Raw genomic sequence first — 17889 nt, 5'->3', positions numbered from 1 at the left:
GTATCTTTTTGTTTACATTATGATTGACAGAAGGATGTTTCCCGAATGATGAAATGTGTTCGTCTCATTGAATGAGGAAAAATATGAAAATGTTGTAAAATGGACTATCATTGTAATAAACTATCGACTTAGCGTCTAAGTCTAAATCTGTGATTTAGATTTACGAATGGTTACTAATTTTTAAATTATCAATCATATGACCGTATGACACCCTAAGTATGAACCTTGTGCGACAGACATGTTTTGACAGTCATCTGTTTTGATATTACGTGTACTTTTCGTCCGCGGGACAGCTAGCAGATTGTGTTTGTGGAAATTGTTTGAGCGAATTTCTCCACATTCCAGGATGAATTTAGTTGAAGAGGAAAGCGAGTCGAAAAGGGACCACATCAACGACATCGTGCTATCCGAAGATGTCCAACGTGCCATTGAACAAGTCCTCCAAAGCTCGGACCCTCTGGACCAGCCGGATTTCAATCCGACGGATTACATCAATCAGCTCTTTCCGAACGAACAATCGCTGTCCAACATCGATGAGGTGATCTCGAAGATGGAGTATGATATAAGCCTGATCGACGACAACATTCGCAGTGTCGTTCGGGGGCAGGTGAACACGGGAGAAAATGGGCGTGTGGCGCTGAAGGAAGCGCAACAGTCGCTCACCCAGCTGTTCTCGTTGATTACCGACATTAAGAGCAGGGCGGAAAAAACGGAGGATATGGTGAAGGAAATAACGCGCGACATCAAACAACTGGACTCGGCCAAGAACAATCTTACATACGCCATAACGACGCTCAACCACCTGCATATGCTCGTCGGTGGGGTGGAGAATTTGAAACAGCTTTCCGAAAGACGTCAGTACGGCGAGGTACTTAACCCTTTGCAGGCTATCATCGAGGTCAACCAACACTTCCAGCAGTACTCGGAGATATCGCAAATTCAGACACTGTCGGCACAAGTGCAGCAAATTCAATCTGAGCTGGCGACGCAGATTACCGATGATTTTAAGAATTTCTTTTCACCGACGGCGCATAGTAATACCAACCGGATGACAATAACGCAGCTGAAGGATGCGTGTCAAGTTGCGTCCGTCTTGGATAAGCTAGTAAAGAAGAATATTCTCAAGTGGTTCATTAGTAAGTATAGCAAATTACCATAAAGGTGAACAAATAAGTAATATTTTACTTTTCCAATCCGTCAGATCTACAACTTCAAGAGTACATTCAACTGTTTCATGAAAATCAAGACATTGCCTGGCTGGACAAGATCGACAAGCGGTACGCCTGGGTGAAACGACATCTGCTGGATTTTGAGGAAAAGTACGGCACAGTTTTCCCCGCAGATTGGGAAGTATCGGAGAGAATAACGGTCCAGTTCTGCACCATTACCCGCGAAGAGTTATCGAAAATAATGGCACGCAGAAAACAAGAAATTGACGTCAAGCTGCTACTGTTTGCCATCCAAAAAACATCCAATTTTGAGCAGTTGCTGGACAAGCGGTTCAACGGAACAACACTGGTGGAAGCCACTAGCGAAGAAGTTCGAAAGGAGCGGGACTCGTTCAGTAACCTTATTGGCAGTTGCTTTAAGCCGTATCTGGATATATACACAGATAGTATCAGCCGTGATTTGACGGCGCTGGTAGAACAATTTGCCCTGCAGAACCAGCAGATGGTCGTTCCGAAAGAGATCAATCCAGGAATTATTCCAAAGTAAGTAAACAAAATATAGCCGCAACACGAACGAAGTTTATGATGACATGCTCTCATTGTCTTTACAGCTGCGCTGATTTATTCGTTTTCTACAAAAAGTGCATGGTCCAGTGTATGCAACTGAGCAACGAAAAACCAATGTATGACTTGGTCCTGATTTTCAAGAAACATCTGCGTGAGTACGCAAGTAAAGTACTGGAAGCTCGAATTCCGAAACCGCAGCCACCAAACTCGACATCATCGACCATCAGTTCTAGCATGTCATTGCTGACGAAAGACTTTCAAAATTTGTCCACCGCAGCCGGGCAAGTGATACATAACTTTTTGAAAGAAGGTGAAACTCCAAGGTATGTTCACCCATTCAGTATAAAGCGTAAACTGTGCAAAATCAGTGTTTTTTTTTTCGATAATTCCAGATTCTCCGCTGAAGATACTCGAAAGATTTGTTACATACTGGCTACCGCGGAGTATTGCCTTGAAACAGTGCAACAATTGGAGGATAAACTTAAGGAAAAAATTGACAAAAACTACATCACTAAAGTAGATCTGGCAGATGAAAAAGATGTGTACCATCGCATCATTTCGAATTGCATCCAGCTGCTTGTCCATGACCTCGATGCAGCATGTGAGCAGTCGTTGCTGCTGATGACAAAAATAGCCTGGCACAGTATTAGCAACGTTGGTGACCAGAGCGGGTTCGTGAACCAAATCATAACGAATCTCAAGCAAACGGTTCCAGTCATTCGTGATAATCTGGCAAACAGCCGAAAGTATTATACGCAGTTCTGCCATAAGTTTGTGAATTCTTTCATTCCCAAGTACATCAACACTCTGTACCGGCTTCGACCGACGTCCACCGGGTCTTCATCTGCATCCGGCTCGGCCGCGTTAGTAGCGAGCGCATCGAGTTCCAGCATTTCGGAGGGTGCGAGTGGTTCGTCGGCGGCATCCGGAAACATTCTGGGTTGTGAGCAGCTCCTGCTTGATACGCATAGCCTCAAGACGGTGCTGATGGATTTACCTTCGATCGGATCGCAAGTCCAACGGAAACCACCGGCAAGCTACACCAAGGTAGTTGTAAAGGGTATGGCAAAAGCGGAGATGATCATTAAGGTTGTTATGCAGCCAGTCCACCCGGCATCGCTCTACATCGAGCAGTACCTCAAGCTGCTCCCTGAGAGTAGCGTGGTGGAGTTTCATAAGATACTAGAGATGAAAAACGTAAGAAAAGTCGAACAACAACAACTTGTGGAAGCTTACAAACGAGCATGTCCTGCTCAGCAACATCAACAGCAGCAGCAGCAACAAGGGTCAAACTCTTCAGCTGCTTCGGCGATTGGTGAACATGTTGGCAGCTCTTCGCAAGCAACAGAAAATGCACCGACAGGAACTTCAACCGGGAATCATCAATCGCAACAAATGGCGGCGGCTGCAGCGGCGATAAGTGGTGCAGGTTCCAGCATTATGGCACTAGGAGACTCCTTAATGGATAAAGGGCGCATAAAAAAAATTGAAAACTTAATTAAAAATAGACTACCAAATTAGTATGCATAACCTTATGTCTCGATGTGCGATCGATATTGATAGAAAAATTATTAATTCGGGCCTCTATTTAAGAATCGTCTATTATATCGATTAATTATGACGGATACACTCAATACAAATAAATACTGCACTCTGCTGAAAAGTCTACTTCAGTAGCATGTAAACGAACTCTTCATAGTTAATTTTACCATCTCCATCAATATCAGCCTCGGCTAGTAAGTCTTGCAACTCCTGGGGAGTAAGACGTTCACCAAAGTTCTGCATCACATCGGACAACTCCTCGACTGACAGAAAACCGTCTCCGTTTTTATCAAACACTTTGAACGCTTCATACAGCTCTTTTTCGTTGACCGGTTCGCGTGCTTTTCGCTTCATCAGCGCCACGAATTCTTCCCACTCGATGCGTCCGTTTCCATCAGAATCTACCTCATAAATCATTTGCTCGAGCTCGGCCATAGACGGGTTCAGTCCAAGAATACGCATCAAATCGCCCAGCTCTGTTGTTGAGATGGATCCACTTCCATCCCGGTCAAATAGTTCGAACATATCTCGAAATTGATTATCCTCGACTGTTGAAAGCTCTGAATCGGACATTACTTCGTGATTTTGATAGACTTGAGTAAATTTGGAAACTACAACTTGGTTTGGTGCAACTGATGTTTAAGGTTAGATTACTTGGATAACAATTTCCACATAACAGTAATAGAAACCGCCCTAGTTGCATGTTTTTTGCCACACTTTTACTGAAATAAAAAAACATGCACGTTGTGGAAAACATCAATAGTTTTCATTGTCTTTGACTCATCCAAAACGAGAGCGTTAAATTGTTTGAAACTGCCCTCAAATGTATTTCAAATTCAAATAAATTGCCATAAAACTGAGCAAATTGTTATAGTACAGGAAAAGTGATAGTATTTGCATCGGGAAGGTAGGAACAAATGACAGTTCTCAATCACTTGCATCAGCTGTCAGTTGTGCTGTTGTGTGGTGTTGTTCGAGTCGTAATCGAAGATTTCGATTTGCTTCGGACGACAATTTCGGTCGTAAATATAAAAGAAAAGTTGTACGCCCCAAACCACGATCCGCACCCTTGAAAGAGTGCAAGGATAAGAGGCTCCCTAGGACGGCACATTACGGATTGGTTCCGTTCGCTCGTGAGCTGTCGAAATGCTGTTGCTAGTGACCATCGATGCGTAGGCCTACTGAAGCACCTTCGCACAAACCTTCAAGGTAAGAAGCTCGATAAGTGATAGTGGAGCGAGAGTGGTGTCTTCTTTCGGCATCAAACTTGCAGTCTTGCAACAGACTAACGCATCCTCCCCCGAAGTCTTCGCGTTCGGAGTCTGCGGGCTGGTATTTGATATTTGATGCGGGCGACTCGCAGTCGCGGAGCAGCTAGTGACCTCCTCCGTACGTCATGTTTTGTTTAGAATGTTTCGGCTCTGTTGCTCGAGTGTGTTGGCCGCCGAACTGAAGGGAAGCGTTATACACCGTATGTTTCGGGTCGCCTTTGCTTAGTGGCAAGATATTCTGCAATTTGCATAAGGTATGGCCTCCCAGGGGCCCGATTATTATATCCCAGATATTCCAATTTTGTTGCTAACGAGAGCTTGTGCCATTGGATTGTGATTAGTGACAGGGTGACCTCACTGCGGGGCATCAATAAACAAAGAAAAAGTCCTTAGAAAAGTAAATCACTTTGAACTGGTTTTATGAGCTTTTAACTACGAAAAACCGGGTTATTTATGTCTTTCACATCGGAAAGCCTGGCGGCATAGGCATGATATGTTGTATTTAAATAATCTTGCAAAATGTAAAAGAAGCATATAAATGTCCGTGCCTTCCAATCCCCATGCATCTTTAGACGCACTGGACAGGATGTAAAAGAATAGATGCCTCCTAAACACTTATTTGCTACAATTCACAAGTTTGTAGATTTATAAGGTTAAATTATGATGAAATGTTTCAAATTAATGTGTCTATCACATACTAACAACCGCTGAAATGAAGCTATTACGGGCCGAATATACTTCTTCGCTGCCATACAGTTCATGGTCCGTAGTCCGCAATTGTTTCTGTCGGACGATGGACATAGGATCAAAGAATAGACATAAAAACGAACCCTTCTAAGAGTATTCAAGCAATCGGAACAACGATACGGCTGACTTCTCAACGAAGAGCGGAAAAAATGTTCCGAGACACGCACTCGTGTTGAAAAAATTAACTGCGCTACGCTTAGTATGCTTGGTTCCCTTTTTTTTCTCCCTCATCATATTGAGTAAGCGTCCGTGAGATAACTCCGTACAGCCGGAGCTTGATGATACGAGGAGAAGAACCCATTCATTCATACGCTCGTGTACTCACTTCTAGTATTCGCGACGACGCGATAAGTCGCGATGTCTCGCTGTATCGCGTTGCTGCACACATATGTGTATGCGTGTGTATCAGCTGATGGTTTACTACGATTAAAAAATCTCAGTCTAATGTTAGGGTTGGATTGCGAGGAATAGCGGTGCAATTAATTTGAACCTTATTAAATTTAAAATGTTCACACCTCCACGCAACAGCATTGCATTTTAATTAAATTTATAATGTCGCTTTTCAGGATCTGAACACACTGTCATCGCTGACGAAACACTGACGACGAAGAGGCATCAACAGTAATAACTCCAAAAAAGTAACAACAAGCAGTTTTCCCAGTCTGCCAACATAGAACCACGAAACGACGACACCGTGTGAAAGCGCAAGACGTGTATCAACCCGACCTGACTCCATCGTTTGCAGAACGCGTGGTGTTTGGCTAACTGCATTTATTGCACTATCGGCAACTTTTCACGGCACGAAGGTGCACCAACCCAACCGTCCCTCCCTGCTTTGCAATCAACAAGTGTTAGTACGGCGTGATTTGTTTAACACGGATCAATAGTAAAGCCGGGTGAATTGCAGAAGAAACAAACAAAAATACATTTGAGCTAACTGTACTGCTAAAACAATCTTCGTAAGCCGCCATGAATAGAGATTCTACCGCTGATGGAGGTAGCATTGCAAAGTTAAGAGGGCAAACGTGGAAGCTATTTATCGAACGCAGGGGACATCGTGGTTTGTATGACTGTAAGTAGCTTGATTTGACGGAACAAGTGTGGAGGTAAATAAATGATATGCTTGTGCCGGTTCCTCTTTTCCCAGCCGACGAGGAGGATAGTTTAATCGGCGAACTAACAGGAGAAAAGCAAAAACATGCCAAACTCTACGAAAGCCTTCCCGGGCACACCCAACAACAGCAGAACAGCGCCAAGGTGGAACATGGGACTGCCGGTTCGATACACAATCGCCCACGGGGTAGCGTCATGCGGCTCGACAAAGCTGACATGGGTCTGTACGGCATCTGCCCGGAGACGGACCCGTTCTACGCAGTGATCTGTGATATTTGTAAGAGCGTGGTGAAACCACAGGGATTGCAAAAACACATGCAAAATAGACATCATTCCTACTTCAGCCACGCCGCTCAGCTGAACGCGAACGGAGGCAGCAGGTTTAGCAGCTCGGTGGTCGGTGGGAAATCGGGAGCTGCTTTCAGCGACCAGCTGGGAGTGGTTAACAGCTTTACGTCGGGTTCCGCTTTGGAAAAGACTGATTATGCGATCCGTTCCGGTAGCGAGGCTTCCTCCGGCAGCTCCTCCCGTACGGATGGCAAAGGGCTTTCTAGTTCCTATGGCCAGCAGGGAAGTGTGGAAGATCCACCAACATTATCATCATCATCATTGTTATCGTCAGGCGATTCCCTGGTCACCGCTCCGCTGGTGAAGGTGCGCAGTTCCGGCGGTAGTAACAAGGTGAAAAGTAAAAACTCCAAAAGCTCATCCCACCACAGTGGCGGGGGCAGTTCATCGAAATCATCGTCCACCGGCGCCGCCACGGGTGGCAACTATGCCGGTAACGGTACCGGTGGTTCCCTTTCCTCTACCTTCTCGAAGGCCACCATATCGAGTTCCGGTGCGAACGATCAGGGGGTACCGTCGCTGGTGGAGTTCTCGGGCCGGGAATTTCCTTCCGGTGCCATTGGTAGCGGTGGCGTCCCCGTGGTACTCATGAACAACTGTTCTGTGGTGCTGGAAAAGAAGACCAGTCTAGCGATCGCAAACAGTGGTTCCTCCACTTCCACTGCCAATCATGAACCATCAAATGTACCGGTCGCGTCCAAATCATCGTCGAAACGAGGCTCAAAGCTAGCGTCAGCATCCTCTTCGTCTAGTTCCTCACCATCGTCCACTACTTCGTCCTCGTCATCATCATCTTCATCGTCTTCATCCTCGTCCTCATCGTCGAGTAGTAGCAGCAGCAGCACAAGCAGCACCAGTAGCAGCAGTAGCAGCTCGACCTCCACCGGTGGTGCAACCGGGCAAGCCACCAACAAGTCTTCCTCCGATCGAAAAGGTGAGTCGCGCTCGCGAGACTTTGATCCGGATCGGCACTGCGGGGTGATGACGACCGATGGCAAACGGCACTGCACGCGTCCAATCACCTGCAAATCGCACTCGCTTACGCAACGCCGGGCAGTTCCGGGAAGGAGCAAACATTTGGACAAACTACTTGCTGAACTTCGCGGGCAAGGTACGGTGGCGGGGACAACAACAACAACGTCGTCGTCGACGACCAGTGCTTCTCCCGCGGGAACGAAAGATGACGGAACGGCTTTCCTTGAGGCGATGGAATCGAACAGTAACTCCTCTTCCGGATTCGACGGTACAGTCGAACGGCGACCAGTGGCGGTCGCGGTAGGCACAGGGGAAAGCATTCTACGCTCATCCACACCGCAAGGCTCGGCGATGGTCCCAGCGAGCGGTGAAGTTTCGGTACGGCATCATTCGCACCATGGCACAGGTTCCGGTGGCATAAAACATGGCGTCAGTGGTGAAGGTAAGAATGATCGATCGAAGCAGAAGACATCCTCCCGGTCCCATGGGGGCTCGAGTTCTACAAACCACCACCAAGGCAACAAATCCACGCATCACCGGTCACTGCACACTATAACAAAGCAGGGCCATGCTACATCGGATCATACGGCCCAGTCTTCGGTCGTGCTTTCTCAACAGCAGAACCTAGTTTTGCAACCCCAATCGGTGTCAGGCTCAAATCCGGTGTCACAGTCGATAACGATGTTACCTACGAACAGCACAAAACCGAATCATACGGACATACTTGGGCAGAACTTCAATCATGAAGCGGATCTCGGCCAAACCGCTGTTCTTGCTGACCACCAGCACACTACGATCCTGATGGATGCCGGCTCGAATCTGTTGAAATTATCCGTGCCGGGCGATGGAGAATCAGCTTACGGTGGACAAAACCTTATGCACGATCAGCTTACCGTCACGCTGCCCTTATCTGTGATATCTTCCATGAACCTTGCGGGAACGAATTTAGTCAACATGGCGCAGGCGACTGGTGTTGGGGAGCCTCAATCGGTCAATGCAAATACGAACATGCTTCCACCCGGGGTCGAAGAGCATGCTCAGCAAACCTTTATTAGCACCGATTTGATCGATCAAATCCCCCTCGGTACTTCAAATGGCACTGCCGAGCATTTGCACAACGCGAATGCGGCATACCGTCTGGCGACTAGTGCTGACCAGGTGCCCTCAGGATCCGCAGGGGACAGTCTATCCGCCGATCTGTTGCTACCTGCTTTCAATGAACAGATAAATTACACACTACAAACGCTAGCACAAAACCTCGTCCATTCGGATGGAAGTACCGGTGGGGGAGTGGTAGTTTCCCAGCAGCAGCAGCAGCAACAACAACAACAACAACCGGGTTCCCAGACCACGGCCCAAACGGTGGTCGATTTGGTCGACAGCATTGACGATATTGTGCCGACGATCAATCTTCTACCGGCGACCGCAAACCCGCTCGTTCAGTTGCCGGGAGATCTGGCCGATTCAATCATCCTCACGCCTAACCAACTGTCCACCCTCTCGCAGTCCCTGGCGGCCGCGGTCGACCAACAGTTCATTGACAACATTTCGTCGGCGCTCGGTAAATCGGTCGCAGAAATGGGCTCCGATCTGCTCACGGTCAACAGCCCGGTTGACATCTCCAAACTGAATCTGCTGAAAAAGATCGATGACGAGTACGTGCGAGAACGGCAACTTCAACAGCAGCCTCTTTCGTACTCAATCGGAACGCCCGATGAGCTGCGGGGCGTTAAGATCTGGTACAATTCCCTTCCCAAGCCGCTGCACGTGAACAACTTCCAACTGCGCCGGCTGGCCGGAGGGTATGTGACGAACCGGAAATTGCTAAACGTACGCCGGAATCTTCTGCAAGAGTCAAGCCTGCTCGTCGGAAAGGCGCTTGGCTCGCCCACACCCGGCACGAGCATTCTCGCACACTCGTCTCCACATGGCAACAGCTCGCTAGGTGGTAGTGGTGGTGCTGGTGCTGGTGTCGGTCAGCGTTCCACAACATCCGGCATGATTGGGGGTCGCACCGGAAACGACATTTTATTGGCCTCGCTAGCATCGTCCTCTGGGTGTTCCTCTTCGACGTCCTCATCGTCGATTGGTGGTAAGGGTAAGGGCAACGAGGTGCAAGCCGCAGGCATCAATGGTATCGGAGGTGGAAATATCCTTGGCAGCCCGACCGGTTCCGGAACGAACCGAAACACACCCGCAAACAATCGGGGCCAAAGGCGCCTGATTCTCGCACCCCCATCTCCCAGCGAACGAACCGAGCGAACTTCATGTTTGCTGAGCAATGCCTACTTTAAGAATCTTATCTCGTCGATGCAGCAACAACAGCAACAAACGCAGACAAAAGACTTGCATCACACGACGAAGATGGGGGCCTCCGGACAGCCGGATGCCTTGGGCGGTGACCGGCCGCACTCGCTGAAGCGAGGGCCCTCTTCCACGCTGATGACACTTTCGAACAAACGGCTGAAGATTATCAACAATCTGCACAACTCGACGGCGCCACCGCCCGTTTTGCTGCAGGGAAGTGGTTGTCCCAAGCCCAAAGTATTATAATTGTTAGTTACTTTGCTGCTGGCGCGAAATGAGGAAAAAAGAGAAAGCCTGGAGGATGATTCTCGAGATGGCACTGATTGTTAAGAGGCTGCCAAAAATAACGAAGTAATTTACATAAAGCTGCTCTTACTACTGGTAGAAGTACTACAACTTCTACTCCTTCTACTTCTACTACTGGACTGAATACCTCCCCTAAAAACTCATTAAACTGTACTCCAGTTCCGAACTGTATAACGCTTACTAGAATTCCCTTCCATCCCCAACTGTTTCCATTGTGTCCTTACCCGCTAGCACCATCTTTGTTCCCCTCGCACTTATTGATGGTCTTGTTGTGCGTGTAATAATACTGTATTAGTTTTAATGCAAGCAACGGAATGACATCGCTGAACGTGAATCTTTCAATGCTTTACCTGAAAATAAGATTTTATTTAAGCCTCACTTTGTTCAGATTATTTATGAAACCTGTCTTTCTTTTTTATAGTTGAGGTTTTTTTTGTGTCCCATGTTAATAGCATTGAAATGAATTTTCGCATTGCTCTTTTGCAGAAGGAAAAGTTTGTAAGGTTCTATTTCTTACGGAGCTCGAAACCATGTTCCGTGGACGAACGACGAACCACGTTTTCGTTAACAGCATTTTCTGTTGTTAATTGTACTTTTGACGTGTAACAGCAAACTCAAAATGTGGCAAAATAGTTTCCTTTTTTAATGATCGATAATGACACTACAGATTTAATAACGATACTTTTTCCTCTTTCCAAAAGGTCTTTCCTAAACCTTTTAATAACAAAAACCCCCTTTCTTCTGGTATGAAGAATCGATTCATAGGAGTGTGATAGCTAGTTTGATAGTTCCGTAACCATTATTAAGTAACAATAGGCTACAAAATAAGACGATATGATTGTAAAGTTAAGGAGCAGTAACGAAAACCCGAAATGGAGCCTACACATAATAGATAAAAATACATCTTGGCTTTGTTCTTTTGGTTGTTGAGAGAAAAGTACCCTCCTAAGTTCTCTTTTCAGAAAGATGTATAAATGGTTCTTCTATAAATTCTTCTCATGTTTCAGTGTCAGCTTATTTCACAATTTAGGTTTTTGTTTTATTGAATATTCAACGAGGATGGTTGGTTTACGCAGCTTAGTATCTGCTTAGTCCTGCCCACGATTAGTTATTTACTTTATCTACAGTTGGTAGGAAAGGATGATTGTAAATCGTGGGTATAACAAACCTTATCAAAAGACTTGAATGCGAGGAAAGTAAATGAACCGAATTCATGTGTCCGTATGTGTTTTCAACAGAAATATTTCCAACAAAATAATTTGGTATAGTAGCAGATTTCTCATACTGTTAACGTAATCAAATATGAAGTAAAGAAAAGTAATGGAAACTTATCGTCTACTACTTTTCGCTCGAATGAACGGAATTACAGGTAAGAGTTATTTGATAGTTTTTATTTTCAATATTATACTTTTATTGATTCTTAAACCCACGTTAGAGTTAATGTCGGCGATATTGCTTCTTAAACTTATCGAAGTGGTAATCATCCGTTGCCTTTTTCGGAACTCGATCGTCACTCCGCTGGTCACGATGGTCCTCCTGATAGCGCCTCTTCGGCGGTGCCGGATTGTCGATCCGATAACGATTGTGTTGCATGAAGTTCACCGCCATATTGGAGGGCACGAAGTGAGACGGCAGATCCTTTTTCCGTTGCTGCTCCTGCATGTACTTAAGTTTAGCCTCCTCGGTCGCTTCAATGTTTTTGATTTTAGCTTCGATGCCAAGGTCAATCTCTGGAATGCCACTGAGCATCTGATTGGACAACATTTCTTCCGACCGCTGCGAAGACGTTTGACTGAGATGTGCCGGCAATGACAGTAGCGCTGCCTCTTCCGGGCTCAGATATTTGGCGGAAGATTCCGCATCTCCTTGGTTGTCCTGCTCCTGTGCAATGCCTTTCCGTTTTCCAAGCTCTTCTTCGATGTACCTGTCGCGAAAAACGTGTTAACGCTATGAAAGCAGACCGTATTTGCATCGTTTAAAACACTTACTTCATCATCTCTTCATCCTCGTCACGCTTGTTCGTTTCTGCAGAAAACTGTGTTCCGATACCTGTATCGTACGGATCTTCTACGGCCGTTTTCAGTTTTCCCGCCTTCAAAGCATGCATATTAACCATGCCACCGGTTTTAATGTTAAACGGATCTTTCTAAAGAAACAAATTAAAAAGAAATCGAAAATTACCACTAACATCTAAGCAAACAATCCTTTCAATAAAAATTAACAACTTACCACCGTTACTTCTTCTTCGATGGAAATTTTTTTACCTGCTGCTAAGCTCAGAATGTTCACTCCATTCCGCCTGTTGCGCAGTTTTTGCTTTTCTTTGGTTTCTTCCAGTTTGGATCTGTAAGTTCGATTTAAAAATATGTTATGGGTCTATCGACGAAATGTTCCTAGCTTTAAACATACAACACTTCCGACTCTTCATTTGTTTCTGCTTCGTCTTCGTCACTGTTCGATAGCCTCCGTTGTCGAAGTTGTTTGCGGCCTTTCTTTCTGAACTCTACTTTCACTGGTGCCGAGTCTTCGCTTTCGGACATTTTATTTGTGTAAAATAAGGCCCAAATATTAGAGAAACTAACAGATCAGAGAAAAATTGTCGATACCTAGTGAGCAAGATAAGTGCGTCGGAAATGTTTTGTAAACAAACGGGTGTCGTGGTGGATTTACTGTTTTTGACATTATCACCGTGGTGAATAAATATAGCGTGTACTTTTAACACCGGGGTAAATATTTGAAATCTTTAGCCATTTCACTATGAATACATACAAAATAAATGTACGATTTTAAGGATAAGCATAAACATTCAAAGGCAAATGAAATCGATTTTAAATATCAACAGGTATTAAAATTGATAACGTAACCTGCTAAGAAAACATTCAAAGAATAACCTCCAGATTTTCCATAGGGTTATCCGCGTGCTACATTGTCAAATATGTTTAGGTAAAAAAAGTTCAAAAGAAAACAAATATACCTTCCTCGAAGTTGGTTCTTTTCGTCGTAGCACATTTACTCAAAAATGGGTAAATTGAACAAAAAGATCTTGAAGCACAAAATTGCCCAGAAATCGGCAGAAGATGCTTCAGTGAAAGGCCCTTTTCCAATCTATCGCTCTACGGCTGTTCAGCTGAATGGTCCCGAGCCAAAGAGTTTCAAAATCATCGAGCGAAAACCTAAACCGAAAGATAAACCGAAACTTGCTGAGCCACAGAATTCTGAACCGTCGACAACTGATACGGATGATCACGTTGACGGACAGAAAGTGAAAAAGTTACGAAAGTTGGCCATTTCACGATTGTCCAAAAAGGAGAAAAAGCAGTTCCGAAAAGATGAAATGCTCAAGAAGATCGAGCTCACGAAAGATGCATTTAAAAAGGACAAAGAGCGGAAAAAGCGCGAGAAAACGGCAATTACCGGGGACCTGAGACCATTGCTGGACGCTCTTCCGTCGCTGGATTCATTGTTTGAAATAAAATCATCAACCAAGCTCAAGACGGGAGTACCACAGTTCGACAAAAAACCAGAGCCCAAAAGCAAAAAATCACGCAGAGCTCTTCGCATGAAGCAACGCAAACGAGAATTTATCACCCGCTGTACGGCCATGAAGCAAGTTATTAACGATAAAAAGTTTCAAAAAGATCCAAAAAAGGTTATTGCAGAGCATATCAAAAACACTCGTAAGGAACAACTGGCGCTATTGATGGGAACTGCATCTAGCTAATCATCTGTGGTAACGAATGCAAGTTACTCTACAAATCTATCTACCATTGTATACTTTGAAAGTAATTAAATATGTTACATTTTCGAATCTATACTTATTTCAGCGCTTCTGATTTAAACCATACTCATGAGAAATTACAACAGAACGGATTTATTTGGTACCACTTGTCGACTCGTTCGGTAATGTGATAATGTTTCGAGGCACACGTGTCATATCATACAGAAAACAGTGAACTGTTAAACTATCGGAAACTAACATTAGCATCAAAGGCACCCGTTGATTCTGACGATTGTGAATAGCTAGTAGCTCCCTAAAGTATGGCATCGATTGAGATGACCTAGAATGAATAGATTGATGTGGCATTGAATTCTTGTAAAATATTTTGCTTCATAATCATCGACCTTACCTTCTCACGACGATTCGTGCAATTGGTAATGGAAGATGTGATTTCTTAAAACCCTGCCATTCAGGAGCAAACAAGTCAAAGGCAATCTGCAAAGTCCCAGGATCCTCAACTGAATCGCACCTGTGCTCATCCTGAAGGGAAGCATCACCATCATTATGATGGTGTTCGGAGATACTACGAATTATGTCGAATCGATCGAAAATCCTTCGGAAACGCTCAACCATGCTAAAGCATTCGTTTTCACGGCATACTTCTTGAAATTCAAATTTACTCCGTTTGGTGGCTGGCTCTTTCACTTCTTTGTTGAACTCTTCACCGCTCGTTTGGTCTTTCACCGAAGATTGTTTTTTGATGAGATTATTATACTTCAGCATCGATCTGCGCACCGTTTCGTACAACTTGCCATTCGCCTTGGGATCCAACGTTTCGCGAGGGTTGGGTTGATGTAGCATTTCGTAGAGGTTTCCCCACACGCAGCGTTCTTCCACGGAAGGAAGATCGGTTACTTCTGTTCGATAGACCCGAACCGGATCATACTGCAGAACGTAGTAGCTTGCTCGGTTTAGCACTGAGTAAACCTGGTACTCTTCCAAGGTGAGTGAATTCGGTCGGCCAAGTAATAAACTGTACCCTTGCTCAATCGACACCACCACGCCTTTCCATTTCACCATAAGCCGGTTCTAAAGAATAAATACAAGAACGTGTTACATTGCAAATCCGCGGGAGCGAATGTTTCGATTGATGAATTACCATTTCCATGAGGAAAAGAGCCTCGTGGCTTTCAACGTATTTACCCGTAGAATTTTCATAACCGTATGATTGCCACTTTCCTTCCACCCGCGTGAGGCGTACCCGGTGTTGGTCCTCCTCCCAGGCGCCTTCCGAGATGCTGCCTGATTTATTTACCCGTTCTTGCGTCAGCAGAAGGCGAAGTTCTTCTACAAATTAAAATTGTATAACGTAACATGACATGTTTTTGGGTGCTCTCGAAAAGTGCAATTGTGTACCTTGCATACGCTTTAAATCGTGTTGCCTAGATTCATCCAACTCATCGAGTGAAACCAAACGATTGAACTGTGAATGCACTTCATATGTCGACGTATGATGTTGCACCATTTCATTCCCACTTAAAAATACAAAAACCAGATTATGTTTTATAAAGCCAATTGCACTTTATTACTTACTTTAGAAGGGAGTTTCTTTGCACAGTTTTATCTGCCATCTCTGCTTTCTTGTTTGAGAGTTTGTTTTGTATACAGAAAATAAAATCCGGATTGACGTTTCCCGGCTTTTCTATATTTTTTTTTTACTTTTTTCAATCACATTCGTATACAGTACAATAATTAGTCGTCAAAAGAAATTTATTTCAATAAATGTAGATAGAAACATGTTTATTTTTAAATAAGGATGATTAGTGAAAAACATACGATTTTTATTGGACTGTGTACGTTGTCAAATGATGTGCAAAACTCACGTTAGTATGCGGTAATGTTTAAGGATTCATAATCGTTACAATGCATTTCGTTGCGTGTGCAATAGTTAATTTGTGTCATTTTTAATTTGAATTTCCGACTGAGCCTTCCACTCCTCGTTCAGATGGACCTTGCATCCCAGATCCCGAAGAGCTGACTTTACGTCGTGTGCGATGCTTGGATGATCTTTCAGAGCCTGATTTAGTACATCTTCGGCTCCCTGCGCTATGAACGTGTCACATTGATCGCGCGATCGTGAAACCATGTTACGCACGGCCCAGGAACCATTGCGCTGAATGATCTTGCTGCCACTGTGGATTTTCATCGTTTGAATAATCGTCTCCGAAATGCCCGTCTCGAACAAGGTACTGCTGTTGCTCGGCTCGCGAAGCGCCAGCGTAGATATGCAAGCCAATGCGTGTCTTGCGAAAGGTTCGTTGTCTTTGTGACGATTCAATGCCGATTCCAACAACGGAGCAGCCCCACATTGGACTATGTGCAGCTTGACGGTGTCATTACCGGCCAAGGCTTTGAGCAGTTTGCACGCCTCGCGAATAATTTTCACCGAGTCCGGATACTCGACCATCGCATCCAGTATAAATTTCAGTCCTCCTGCCTCCTCGACCGTCTGGCAAAATTCATTGCGAACGGTCAACGATGCGATGGTTAGCATCAAATCACCTACGGTATCTTGATCAGACTTGAACTCTACAACAGAAGACCATAAAATATTTAATTTTAATTGTAATTGTAAATTAAAACAAGAAACTTACTGGTCAGTAACTGCGTGATTTCAGTGAGCGATTCCGCTGCTAATTGACGAGCATGTTCATGCGCCTTACCAAACTCGACCCGAATATCATCGTCCAACACCAAGTACCGGAACAGCGTGCAAGTATTACGTACGACTTCCGGTTCCGGTCGTGCGAGGAAAGCTTTAACAGTAGGAATTGTAAGATTGTCCTCCATAATCATTTGCCGGTTCATTTCGTGCAAAATACACGCCTTTTGAAGCCATCTTAGCACGGCACAAATAACTTTACTATCGGATGCGCTTTTTAAATGCTTTAGCGCGACGGCGAGCGAGTTAATGTTAAACACGTCCGGTTGCTTATTTATGATTGCATTGGCTGCGTTTACCAATTGAATCAAAACGTCCACTGGTAGCTCCTCTTTTGCTTCCAGCACATTAACAATCAGATCGTATGCGCCAAGTTTTGCAGCCAACACACGGTGAGGGACGCCCTATGAAAAGTTATTCGAAAATAACCGCGTTTTTACTATACACCACTTTCAGTACAAAGTGCCATGCTCTCTACATACCAGCTTGCACTCTTCGGCAACGACATCCAAATGCTGGCCAAACTTCTCGTGCTCCGTGTTGATAGATTTTTCGAGTAATTTCAATGCGTCCACACTTTCGTTCATCAACGGAATTCCCGTTTCCGGGTTCACGTTCAGATCTTTGATGATATTTCCTAGATTGATTCCCTGAGCTTCAAATTGTTTGATAGTTTCCTCTCGTGCCTCTTCAACCGACATCGAAAATTCGACTATGTTTTCCTTCACCACCTCATCAAATGTTTCCTGGCTGATTACTTTGGCCATTGCGCTGGAGATATGGAAAAATAGACACATTTAAAACCATAAGTTATTGTAAATTTTGCATGCATACCTTTGACGTGCTCAACGTATGTAAGATGCGAGAGAGACGAAAGTTGTGTGGGACGATATTACAGAAAAATGTAGCAACGTAAAGACTGTATGAGTCAGTACGAGCGAGGTTCAAAGGACACTCGATTAAACTTCTGGTCAGAGCCTGATTGCGTTGATTTACGAAACAATTGTTTTCATAAAATTGTTTAAAAACTACAAAAATATCCACACCAAGCCAATAACTGAAGCTGCATACAAAACGATTATGAAAACAGGCTGTGTTTTCCAC

At 44.7% G+C, this 17889-nt stretch overlaps 7 protein-coding genes across 8 annotated transcripts; 3 read left to right on the top strand and 4 right to left on the bottom strand.

Moving 5' to 3' along the window:
• The first annotated feature begins 318 nt into the window (after positions 1-318).
• LOC131284997 (vacuolar protein sorting-associated protein 53 homolog) lies at positions 319-3328 on the top strand. Its single transcript, XM_058313861.1, has 5 exons — positions 319-1136; positions 1202-1712; positions 1781-2059; positions 2129-2563; positions 2627-3328. Exons 1-5 carry the CDS (start codon positions 347-349, stop codon positions 3255-3257), a joined length of 2646 nt encoding a protein of 881 aa, XP_058169844.1. The 5' UTR covers positions 319-346; the 3' UTR covers positions 3258-3328.
• A 73-nt stretch (positions 3329-3401) lies between these two features.
• LOC131281851 (calmodulin-beta-like) lies at positions 3402-3851 on the bottom strand. The gene has a single exon (XM_058311208.1). It carries the CDS (start codon positions 3849-3851, stop codon positions 3402-3404), a length of 450 nt encoding a protein of 149 aa, XP_058167191.1.
• Positions 3852-5872: 2021 nt separating this feature from the next.
• On the top strand, positions 5873-10474 carry LOC131294597 (serine-rich adhesin for platelets-like). Its single transcript, XM_058322642.1, has 2 exons — positions 5873-6368; positions 6444-10474. Exons 1-2 carry the CDS (start codon positions 6266-6268, stop codon positions 10283-10285), a joined length of 3945 nt encoding a protein of 1314 aa, XP_058178625.1. The 5' UTR covers positions 5873-6265; the 3' UTR covers positions 10286-10474.
• Positions 10475-11744: 1270 nt separating this feature from the next.
• On the bottom strand, positions 11745-12966 carry LOC131294967 (splicing factor C9orf78 homolog). 2 transcript variants are annotated; one of them, XM_058323024.1, is made up of 4 exons: positions 12755-12966; positions 12575-12689; positions 12334-12491; positions 11745-12269 (listed from the first exon to the last, which is right to left on the bottom strand). In XM_058323024.1, the coding sequence occupies exons 1-4, from the start codon at positions 12883-12885 to the stop codon at positions 11783-11785; spliced, it is 891 nt and encodes a 296-aa protein (XP_058179007.1). In that variant the 5' UTR covers positions 12886-12966; the 3' UTR covers positions 11745-11782. The 2 variants fall into 2 exon arrangements, with proteins under 2 accessions (XP_058179007.1, XP_058179008.1); XM_058323025.1 differs by having other exon boundaries at positions 12767-12966.
• A 333-nt stretch (positions 12967-13299) lies between these two features.
• Positions 13300-14145, top strand: LOC131281277 (ribosome biogenesis protein SLX9 homolog). The gene has a single exon (XM_058310554.1). It carries the CDS (start codon positions 13365-13367, stop codon positions 14064-14066), a length of 702 nt encoding a protein of 233 aa, XP_058166537.1. The 5' UTR covers positions 13300-13364; the 3' UTR covers positions 14067-14145.
• A 71-nt stretch (positions 14146-14216) lies between these two features.
• LOC131281161 (uncharacterized) lies at positions 14217-15716 on the bottom strand. The gene is made up of 5 exons (XM_058310420.1): positions 15657-15716; positions 15480-15598; positions 15223-15410; positions 14473-15152; positions 14217-14403 (listed from the first exon to the last, which is right to left on the bottom strand). The coding sequence occupies exons 1-5, from the start codon at positions 15692-15694 to the stop codon at positions 14217-14219; spliced, it is 1212 nt and encodes a 403-aa protein (XP_058166403.1). The 5' UTR covers positions 15695-15716.
• Positions 15717-15878: 162 nt separating this feature from the next.
• On the bottom strand, positions 15879-17742 carry LOC131294881 (armadillo repeat-containing protein 6 homolog). The gene is made up of 4 exons (XM_058322934.1): positions 17620-17742; positions 17268-17556; positions 16718-17189; positions 15879-16652 (listed from the first exon to the last, which is right to left on the bottom strand). The coding sequence occupies exons 2-4, from the start codon at positions 17550-17552 to the stop codon at positions 16012-16014; spliced, it is 1398 nt and encodes a 465-aa protein (XP_058178917.1). The 5' UTR covers positions 17553-17556; positions 17620-17742; the 3' UTR covers positions 15879-16011.
• Between the last annotated feature and the right edge of the window lie 147 nt (positions 17743-17889).

Source organism: Anopheles ziemanni, chromosome 2, assembly GCF_943734765.1.
Source record: "Anopheles ziemanni chromosome 2, idAnoZiCoDA_A2_x.2, whole genome shotgun sequence".
Classification (NCBI taxonomy): domain Eukaryota; kingdom Metazoa; phylum Arthropoda; class Insecta; order Diptera; family Culicidae; genus Anopheles; species Anopheles ziemanni.
Note: the sequence above shows the minus strand (reverse complement) of the source record. Positions and strands in the feature narration are given on the sequence as shown.

What these genes read in the sequence shown, in the direction of transcription:
- LOC131294597 (XM_058322642.1), top strand. Translation starts at nt 6,266, where the DNA reads ATGAATAGAGATTCTACCGCTGATGGAGGTAGCATTGCAAAGTTAAGA. An exon ending in ACATCGTGGTTTGTATGACT is followed by an intron (nt 6,369 to 6,443) that starts GTAAGTAGCTTG and finishes CTCTTTTCCCAG; the next exon opens with CCGACGAGGAGGATAGTTTA.
- LOC131284997 (XM_058313861.1), top strand. Translation starts at nt 347, where the DNA reads ATGAATTTAGTTGAAGAGGAAAGCGAGTCGAAAAGGGACCACATCAAC. An exon ending in AAAGAAGGTGAAACTCCAAG is followed by an intron (nt 2,060 to 2,128) that starts GTATGTTCACCC and finishes CGATAATTCCAG; the next exon opens with ATTCTCCGCTGAAGATACTC. An exon ending in CTGTACCGGCTTCGACCGAC is followed by an intron (nt 2,564 to 2,626) that starts GTCCACCGGGTC and finishes ATCGAGTTCCAG; the next exon opens with CATTTCGGAGGGTGCGAGTG.
- LOC131294881 (XM_058322934.1), bottom strand. Translation starts at nt 17,552, where the DNA reads ATGGCCAAAGTAATCAGCCAGGAAACATTTGATGAGGTGGTGAAGGAA. An exon ending in TTGCCGAAGAGTGCAAGCTG is followed by an intron (nt 17,190 to 17,267) that starts GTATGTAGAGAG and finishes AACTTTTCATAG; the next exon opens with GGCGTCCCTCACCGTGTGTT. An exon ending in AATCACGCAGTTACTGACCA is followed by an intron (nt 16,653 to 16,717) that starts GTAAGTTTCTTG and finishes CTTCTGTTGTAG; the next exon opens with AGTTCAAGTCTGATCAAGAT.
- LOC131294967 (XM_058323024.1), bottom strand. Translation starts at nt 12,885, where the DNA reads ATGTCCGAAAGCGAAGACTCGGCACCAGTGAAAGTAGAGTTCAGAAAG. An exon ending in AATGAAGAGTCGGAAGTGTT is followed by an intron (nt 12,690 to 12,754) that starts GTATGTTTAAAG and finishes TCGAACTTACAG; the next exon opens with ATCCAAACTGGAAGAAACCA. An exon ending in TCGAAGAAGAAGTAACGGTG is followed by an intron (nt 12,492 to 12,574) that starts GTAAGTTGTTAA and finishes TTGTTTCTTTAG; the next exon opens with AAAGATCCGTTTAACATTAA.
- LOC131281851 (XM_058311208.1), bottom strand. Translation starts at nt 3,851, where the DNA reads ATGTCCGATTCAGAGCTTTCAACAGTCGAGGATAATCAATTTCGAGAT.
- LOC131281277 (XM_058310554.1), top strand. Translation starts at nt 13,365, where the DNA reads ATGGGTAAATTGAACAAAAAGATCTTGAAGCACAAAATTGCCCAGAAA.
- LOC131281161 (XM_058310420.1), bottom strand. Translation starts at nt 15,694, where the DNA reads ATGGCAGATAAAACTGTGCAAAGAAACTCCCTTCTAAA. An exon ending in CAAAGAAACTCCCTTCTAAA is followed by an intron (nt 15,599 to 15,656) that starts GTAAGTAATAAA and finishes TGTATTTTTAAG; the next exon opens with TGGGAATGAAATGGTGCAAC. An exon ending in CTCTTTTCCTCATGGAAATG is followed by an intron (nt 15,153 to 15,222) that starts GTAATTCATCAA and finishes TTTATTCTTTAG; the next exon opens with AACCGGCTTATGGTGAAATG.